General features: G+C 36.3%; 1 protein-coding gene across 7 annotated transcripts in view; it reads left to right on the top strand.

Moving 5' to 3' along the window:
• Positions 1-2412: 2412 nt before the first annotated feature.
• Positions 2413-9721, top strand: part of RC3H2 (ring finger and CCCH-type domains 2) — a 53192-nt gene continuing 45883 nt past the window's right edge. For 2 of the 7 annotated variants that reach the window (XM_045042527.1, XM_045042530.1), the window contains exons 1-2: positions 2416-2758; positions 9157-9454. In XM_045042527.1, the coding sequence (XP_044898462.1) occupies positions 9224-9454 (231 nt within the window). In that variant the 5' untranslated portion in view covers positions 2416-2758; positions 9157-9223. Of the gene's footprint in view, positions 2759-9156; positions 9455-9721 lie in introns of all 7 variants that reach the window. The other 5 variants (XM_011288453.4, XM_011288454.3, XM_045042528.1 and 2 more) reach the window with 4 other exon arrangements.

The following is a 9721-nucleotide window of genomic DNA, read 5'->3' as shown; positions in this document are numbered from 1 at the left end:
ATGTCCTTCTTAGTGACATTGGACAGGTCACTTCTCTATCAGTTTTTCTTAAACTTATATATAAAACAAATTTCAACTTGGTAATTTCTAAAATCATTTCCAGGTCTAAAGTTCTCATGATTTTATATTTAAATCTTCCTGAGTTCTTAAGAACAGAGAAGAGGGGAAAGCAAGAGAGGAGAGTTTTGTGTCTTTATGAATGTTGCTATTTGAATACTACTTTGGAGACAGAATTTTTCTAAACTAAGTAGTGTTTTTCTTCCACTGGAGAACATGATAGTACAACATTTAATTTTCTTTCCCATTTGACCTATAATTGACCATTTGTAGGTATGAAAACATTTTTCTTTCAGAAATAGTTTGTGATTGAAGTACTTTTCTTATGTTGCTTCCTCGGATGAAATTTTGTGGGGGAGGGATGGAGATGGGAGGGAAGGGTAAAAGAATAGTAATAAACTGTTTTTTTAGGAATTGGTATCTACTATCTTTGCTGTTTGAAAAAAAATTATGGTTGAACTATGTTTAAGTTTTATGTGTGCCTTGTAAGATTCTTGTGACATTTTTGGTAAGCACTTTGAGATATTTGCTTGGGGGGAAGGGTTGTTTTGTGAAAGTGATGGTTGTTATTTATTTTTATTTATTCCTGTCCAGTAGCACACAGTGATCTCAGAACATTCCTAGAGAGTGTCTGTTTGCATGATGTATATAAACAATTCCAGGAAAATAGAATCTTTTGAAAAATGCAGGTATGGCAAAGTAAAGTGTTGAATTTATTCATTTAAAACATTCACTTTTAGTTGTTTGTGTTTCTGATATGATGGGGAAAGATACAACATGTTTGAGTTCAGCCTCTTCATTTACTGCATTAATGTATAAAGGATCTTGGAAAGGTAGGTTGTTACTTTGGTATAAGAGAAAATCCTTGCTGTTTTTCCTTGGATGTAACTATTCTATATGTTTACATAAGAAGAAAATAAACTGGAGATAGGAATGGAGAACTTTGTGTTTTGTCTACATCTGTGAATTTTATGGAATGAAACTATTTCTTCTGGCTGTTCATTCGCTCAACAAATATTTATGGAATCCTTACAGTAGTACTAGAAGTTAGATATACAGACAAAAATCCCTGGTCTCATGAAGCTTGTATTTTAGTGGAGGGAGAAAGACAGTAAACAAGTAAAATCAACGTATATCAGATTTTGAAAACAGACTTGGAGGAAATGAAGCAGGGATAGGGAGTGCCAGGGAACAGAAATTGGGATTGTAATATTAAATATAATAGGTCACCCGTGAAAATATTAGCAAAGTGTCATATACACTGGCCAGTAAAATGAAAAGCATACATATATATGCTTCCATTACTATCTAGTTAAATGGAAAATAGTGGAACAAATGAACCATTATTGAGAACCTTACTCTTGGATTAGCATTTATGTCATAGGAGAGAATGAAAGGATACAAATGCATGGGAGAAAAGTCTTTGGCCAACAAATATTTTTTGAAAAACACTTTTGTTTCCCTGACATTATGGCAGTATAATAGTAATAACCATGTATATACACATACATATTAAGTTTATTACAGCTTGTAAACTACATGTCCATATGTCTAAATTTGTACTGGATTTACTTTCATGCATGCCTTTGTTGGACATATGTTTTCACATTGGGAAATGACTTCAGTTTAATCACAGTTTGTGGCCAATTTTTTAATCTGTGTTTTTCAGTTTCTCAGTAACAAAGAGTACATAGTATCAGTTTTTTAGGATTATTTTGATGAATAAACTATAAAAACGAAAATAAATGGTAAAAATGAAATATTTATTACTTAACACAGGACCTGGCACATGGTAAGCAGCCCATAAAGTCGAATTCCCTTATTTTTAATACTAGTCTGTTTCTTCATCTAGAAAAACAATAGGAATTTAACCTTCACAGCTTGCTGTGAAAAATCCTTAAACAAATATTTGTTGAGACATTAATGCCAGAATTTGTGCTTGAATTTTGATCTCTGCCAGCTTGTGAAGAACTCTCTGTAATAGATATCTGTTAGTGCCTGGCAAGCAAATGCTGGTTTTTTTGTTGTTTTGGTTTTTTTTAATAGGGAGATTGTCAAATATGTGGAAGGATTGGGGGAATGAGTCAGTGTATAATTATGGTCGAGTGCATATAATATAGATGTATCAGATTATGCTCAATGGAGACCACTTTTTTCATGAGGGGAGTCAGACACTGCCTCACAGCAGTGTTAAAGGCTAGCTCAAGGCGCTGATGAAGGTGCAGGGAGTTTCCCATCAACCCTTTCGGCTCGCCTAGGCCTCCTAACAGCACCTCCCACAGTGCTCCGGGGCTCCCTAGTCACGTGACGGGGGTGGTTAGTCTCGGCCAGAGGGAAGCTGATGCGCAGTCCAGGTGGCGGGGGGTACTACTCCTCCCTTCCACCTCCCTAACGCCCTGTCCTGCGTGATCTCGCGTGAAAGGGGGAGTATCTTCTCGCGAGATCTAGGTCGGGATCCCTCCAGGACCGCCTCCTTGGAGAGGAGGAGGAGGAGGAGGCGGAGGCGGAGGGAGGAGGAGGAGGCCCCGTCGCGGCCTCCGCCGCCGCCAACGGGGCTGTCCCTGTAGCTCCCGATGGAGTTTGAGGTCGTGAAACCGCCGCCGAGCTCTGCCCCGGCGAGACGAGGCGCCTCCGTCGCCAAGCCGCGCCGTCGCGGGGCTCCCGGGAGCGGCCCTTAGCGACCCCGCCCGGGCCCCCACAGGTAGGGCGGGGGCGGGCACGATGCGGCTCGGGCCCTAGCTTGGGTCCCTAAGTCCCCGGCGGTCGGGCGGGAGACCGGTCGCAGCCCGGGGCCTGTGTGCTGTCGTCGTCGGTGCCCCGAGGGTTGGGAACTGAGGGCCGCACCTGACACTCGGACCGGGCCCGGAGTCCGGGGCCTGCGGAGGCCCCTTTCCCTGGTAGGGCTTTTTCAATACCGAGCGCCCGGCGCAAATGGCCACCTCCCTTCGACACCCGCCGAGGGGAACCCACTGACCCCTAAGGAACCCACCCAAGCAAAGGCCAGGGTTCTCTCTCCCTTTTCTACACCACTTAGCAAGAGGGGTTTTGGAGGAGGACCTCGAAACCAAGTCCTCTCCTAGCTTTTCGGCTTTCTGTCTTGGGGCTTCCTGAGATCTCAGCGCAGGGATGGTGGAGGCGATCTGAGTGGTAAATAGGGACCACGGCCAAACAATGCCCTGAGAGAGCTTAACCTCCTGGGAGGGAGATAGCCGGACCAGAGTGGTTGCACAGTGGCTGTGACGGTCCTATGGCATGAAATATGGCCAGAGAATTTTGCTATGGCTTTCTTCTTTCCCTGTTTCATTTTTCCTTCTTGGGGAAGCCTCTTAAGGAGACTCTTCCACCATCTTAGAAGAATGGTAGAAAGCATCTTTGTTTCTCAGAAGCAGCTCTACTTTTCTCTGCTCTTAGCTTTCAGGAAGGGAGAAGATGAGAGTAGCTGTCATTTCCATCCTTCTCATCACAGAGGAGTGTAAGATACTGGCATGTAGAACCTTGACACCAAAATAGTCTCAAGTAATCACTGACATGAAGTAGATCTAATCTTGTGATTCCCAGCCCGTTTTATTTTTTAAATAACCCCCTGGTTCCGTTCTTTTAGTTCCTACTCTCCCCTTACCTGGGTCCCTTCTTTTTAATTCCTACTCTCCCCAAACCGCTGTGATTAGAATGACTTTTCATTCCAAATAAAGTGTTTAAGTAGTCTCTTTTCCATTTTTGCATTAGTCAAACTATTAAGTTCCAATAGGAACTTTTGATTAACCTGATTGCTGATGTTGCTACGCTGCACTGATATAATATCACCCAAAAGCAAAGAAATGAATGTTTTAGTTAGTCTGTGCAGCTTTTTTCTCGTTAAATTTGCAAATTTAGTTAAGGCTTCTTCAAACGTTAAGAAAAGTTCATGGATTCTGCCATTATTATCTTTTTTTTTAATCTATCTAAAAAGCTACACCACTTTTCTAGCATCTCTTTCTTGTGTTGTTTACTTCCACATTTGATTTTTTAAGAAATAGAGGCCATAAATCCTGTCAAAGACCATTTTTAAATGTTGCTATTTTTGTTAATTTGGAGATTGATGTTTCCCAAATTTTAGAGTTTGGAAAATTGCTAGGACAAAATATGTTAAATGTATATTCCAAACATGTTAGAAAAAGCAGATGTTAAAATTCAAATTGCCTCCTATTCTTTGAAGATTTAATTACAGTCCTGTTCATTAGTGGATCCTTTGAGTTCCTCCTGATCTGTTATTACTGTTGTGTTGACCCGACATATAAGACTTATGTCCTTTGTTCATATGTTTTCATTATTTCACTTTCTGCTTTTGCAGTTTGCTGTATCTTCCAGTTTGAAAAAACTAACAAAAATTCTTTTGGGGGGGAAGCATTTTTTTTTTTAACACAAAATTTTATATTCAGAAATAGAACTTCAACAACATTGTATGCAGTGTCTAAGAATGATAAATAAACTTATAGCAAGACTTTATTATAGTAAGCACTTATTGTTTTGGTTGGACTGTGTTGAAGTTTCACTTTCTAGTTATGGAAAAAGGAAGCATGTGGTAAAATAAAGCTAGCTGAAAATTAAGAGTAATGTTTTGCATCCTGCCTCATAAACGTTGTAAGGCACATCATTATGTTCCTTGGGTTTTCTAGTTTGATGAAAAGTTCTTAAGTGTAGTTGTGACTTTCACCTCAAATTCTGAATAAAAGTTAGTTTTGAGTATTATTTTATAATTTTAAGTACTCTAGAGTTGCATCGTCCAGTACAAGCCAATAGCCACATGTGACAGTTGAGCACTTGCAAGGTGGCTAGTGTGAGTTGAGATGTGGTGTAAATGTAAAATAAACTATGCACCACATTTCAAAGACTTAGTACAAAAAAAAAGAATTTAAACTATCTTAGTAATTTTTTACATTAATTACATGTTGAAATGATATTTTGGATAAATTGGGATAAATTATATTATTAAAATTGATTTCATGTGTTTTTTCCTTTTTTAATATGACAACTAGAAAACTTTAAATTACTTGCAGCTCACATTGTGTTTCTGTTAGCACTGTTTAAAGCATCACTGCTCTTCTGAGAAATAAATTATCTGAATCAAAGTAGACACATGAAAACCAAAAATTTCCTGACAGAATATCATCTTGCAATCAGAATAATCAAAAAGGCTAATAAGGACTTTGGTAATCTGAAGGGTAAAGTTATCCAGTGGCCATTATTTGATAGGCAGAAGTGAGTAAGTTCTGTCTCAAAAATAAATATTGTTTGTCTTGTCATTGCTAATGCAAAACTTTATTGGTTATATTAATTAAAATAGAAAATTATCCCATTAGTGTTCTATTAGAAGACACAGAAAGTTAAATCTCATACTGATTAACAAACTGAGTTCAACCTCATAGTGGATTTAAGAGGAAAAAAAAAACAACTTGAGTCCTATAGCTTTCTTAATTTATACTAAAGTCATTTATATTAGTAGTCTTTAAAATTGTACCTCAGTTCCTTTTTCTCTAGTGCTTTTAGTATGTTTGCTGAGTTTTAGAGCGTGCACATTATTTCCATTGGCTTTGTTTGCTTGTTTTATAGGTTAAGGTCTCAATTGTACCTAAAATGCTTTAAATATAATTTTTGAAGTCCAAAACTAATTATTTGTAAGGTTTCTGAATTGAGAAGTACTCTTCAGTACTTTTCATTTCAGTAGCTTAAACTCCTCATATGAGTAAACTGAAATGAAAACAATGAATGTCTTAATTAACAGACTTGAGCCCTAATGTTCATGTGTTTATGAAGAGAATTGTAAAATACTAGATATTTTTTATTATACAATACTGAAAGAAGCATAAACTTTATTCTGGCATTTTAAAATCTGGAGACATAGTCCAGAACTGGCTGCATAATATCATGGTAGACTAATAACAAAAAATGAAAGTACTTAGCTGGTATGCAGTTTGCTCTTAATAGAGCAATGTGCAATTTGTATCATATGAGAGATGTCTATTAATTACTCTTCCTATTTTACAAGTTAGTATTTATAACAAGGAACTTAGAGCTCGAAAAATTACTTAAGGAAAAATCTGTTTAAGGTCTACCTCTAATGTAGTGTTTCTTCTATGATTTATCATCTTTCTTCAAATTTACTAACTAGTAACTGAAATTAGTTAATACAAGTAATTTAATTAGAATGTTTTTCTTAAATAGTCTCTATGTATCTAGAGTTGTGGGTTTTTCATTTTTTAGTTGTGGGCTTTTTAATCCATTTTATCTCAGTTTGAGATGTTTTGGGAGTATCTTCAGGTTGGATACTTTACTTGACTATTAACTAAATGTTATTAGCAATTTAGACATACATAGAATTAAGTAAATTACTATAGAATTATTAGTAAAAATTTAGAAGTTTTATGCATTGGTATGTATTCTTAGCTTGCCATGGCTCATGTAGATACTTTTTAAAATAAATGATAAAGAGGGGCACCTGGATGGCTCAGTTGGTTGAGCGTCCAATTTCAACTCAGGTCAAGATCTCGTGGTTTGAGCCCCGCATTGGGCTCTGCACTGACAGCTCAGAGCCTGGAGCCTGCTTCACATTCTGTCTGTCTCTGCCCCCCCACTCCCACCCCCTTCTTGTGCTCTCTCTTTCTCTCTGAAAAATAAATAAACATTAAAAAATTAAAATAAATTTTAAAGACAATGGGCTATTATCATTTTTGGTTATAAAAAAATGCTTTCTAGGTAAATGTTTGCAAAGTGCCTTTTTTAAATAAATGAAAGTTCTGTCATCACCAATTAAACATTTTAGTGGACTATATAAGCTGCTTCTGTGTTTTAGATAAAATTTTGTCTCTATCTTAATTGAGGAATCTAGAATTTAGTGATAACAGTATTTAAGAAAAACATTAAAAAAAAAAAAAGCCTTTCCTTATGTCTTACATAAGAAAAATTTAGTAATTCTTTTCCCGTCAGAAAGTTGGAATCTGACACATAGCAGGAGAATTTGACGGGATTATTGACTAATTTGGGCAGAAATTTTCTTTTTTTTAAAGATATTCAATTTTTACTAGAAATTAAACTTCTCAGTATTAATTTTACTGTGGCATCTGGTGTTCATAGACATAGAAGCGCATATAGGATGTTATGACATAAAACTATCAAGTATATTCTTGAGTAGTTTGAAATACTGAAAACAGGTGAAAGAAAATATGAAAGATAGTGTTATGTTTAGTTCAAACTTAAGTGCCCCCTACCCCCAATTTATTAACGTAAAGCATTTCAGGATGATCTTGGAAAACTAAATAAGGAAAGAGTATTTGCTACTAGTTTCCTATTACGCAGTGGCTATGATACCACAAAATTAGCGTTTCCAAACAGGTGGCTGTTATGAAAAAATAGATGTAGGATCTTGTTTTGATAAATATTTTATCGGTTCAGGTTATTAACTAAATTAAGGCTCTCAGTAGTAGATTTAAGATAAGATGCATTCTTCCTCAGAAGCCTTTTCCTTATATAATTCTGCAGCCTAGAAAACTGAACATTTAATAGTTTCAGGAAATGATATGTTCACCTGTTTAGTGCTCATCTCTAAAGTTGAAAGCAAACTGGTTTTAAGATTGATGGCATTAATAGGTGTGGCAATGGAAGGGTGAAAGTTACAAAATAAATATAACTTGCAAGATTTGACTAGTTTAAAAATAAAGATACTAGATACTTTGCATTAGAGCTGTTTGAGGAGAAATTTGTACAGGGTGCTTTTTATATAACAAGCCCTGTGATTCATTTACCAAGATATTTTTTAAAACCTTAGTTTATGTGAATATAAAAGCACAATAAAGGCTAACAGAATTCTTCATTTGGATGTGGAGATATTGGAGAACGAGTTACATACTTTTCTGTCTTGATCTGACTGTAGGCTTACACATCTAATTTCTGTGGAACTAAGATATCTGGGTTGGTAAACATTCTTATGAAATAAAGTATTAGATATTTAATTGCCCTAAATACCTGGATTTCTTGTTCACCAGAGTGCCTTTGTCAGACTTATGTAACTTTTGAATTGGAAGATATGAAAAATTTGTGAAACACAGAATGTTTGTTAGGTACCTAAAGATTTTAAATTAGAGTACAGTATAGTTTTGGCACCAGATATTTTATCTTATTAAAAATTATGGGATAAGCATTTTAATCTTAGGAAAAATAAAAATTTAATCTTTTTTTTTTACATGTACCTTTTAATCGTATGTAAAAATAAAAAATTATATTTTGCTTTTTTTATGCTTAGAATTATTAGATGAGAATATTTATTTTTCTATATTTGGTCATTGGACCTGACAGTTTTGGGTTGTATATATGTATCTTACTAAATGGTGTGTTTTGTCAAAAGTATTGTGGGGAGCCACATTCTAGATTTGTAAGACATTTCCCCCCCCCCACCTTAACTTTGGCACTGTATTTTAAAGTCAGAATCTTTGTTTTTTTGTTTTCTTTTTTTTTCCCCCATTTTTGGACAGATTGCTCTATCATCATATCTCACATACTTTGATTTTCATTACTTCTGTTAGCCTGTTAGTCAAATCTTGACCACAGAGATTTCCTCTTTTGTGAAGCTGCCAAGTTGAACATATCCTTGACTGACTTGGTCATTCAGGTGGCTGTTTTTTCACACTTGACTCACTACAGTATTCTTTGGATCAGTAGTTTTCAAAGTCCAATATCTTAAGCCATTTCTTAATATGTTTTGGAGCAATAGCTGTCCAAAACACTCAAGCAACCCAAAGTAATTTGTGTTTGTAAAAATGAAACGTGGAAAGTTAATCTACTAATTTGATGTGATCATTAAGAAAAATACATGAAAGCTTTGATACTCAACTGTTATATGAGCAACCAATATAAATATGTTTAGTTGAAAAGGACACTATCCAGATATTGTTTCTGGACCAAATTTCAGAAATTTAACAAATTCAGCAAATAGACTTAAAGACATCCAAAGCATATAATTATTCAGAATGTTTTAGGTTTTGAAGTTGTGATGGTTGACTAAAGCAGTTAACTCTTTCAAGGTGAATGATGAATATGTGGTTAATTCTTACTTTTGTCCATTTCCAGCTCACAAAACACTACACAGCAAAATAATGATCTGCTAGACTGCTAACCCGAGCATCCAGCTTCCACAATGCCTGTGCAGGCAGCTCAATGGACAGAATTTCTGTCCTGTCCAATCTGCTATAATGAATTTGATGAGAATGTGCACAAACCCATCAGTTTAGGTTGTTCACACACTGTCTGCAAGACCTGCTTGAATAAACTTCACCGAAAAGCTTGTCCTTTTGACCAGACTGCCATCAACACAGACATTGATGTGCTTCCTGTCAACTTCGCACTTCTCCAGTTAGTTGGAGCCCAGGTAAGCTTTCAAGATTTTACTCATTTGGGGGGCACCTGGGTGGCTATGTTGGTTGAGTGCCCGACTCTTGATTTTAGCTCCAGTCATGATCTCACAGTTTGTGAGTTCTAGCCCCACGTTGGGCTCTGTGGTGACAGAGCAAAGCCTGCTTGGGATTCTCTCTCTCCTCTGTCTCTTTCTGCCCCTCCCCTGCTCACTCTCTCTCGCACTCTCTCTTTCACTCTAAATAAATAAATAAATAAATAAATAAATAAATAAATAAATAAG

This window comes from Felis catus, chromosome D4 (genome assembly GCF_018350175.1).
Source record: "Felis catus isolate Fca126 chromosome D4, F.catus_Fca126_mat1.0, whole genome shotgun sequence".
NCBI classification, from domain to species: Eukaryota; Metazoa; Chordata; class Mammalia; order Carnivora; family Felidae; genus Felis; species Felis catus.
The sequence above is the reverse complement of the archived record's forward strand: the minus strand, read 5'-3'. Positions and strand labels throughout refer to the sequence as shown.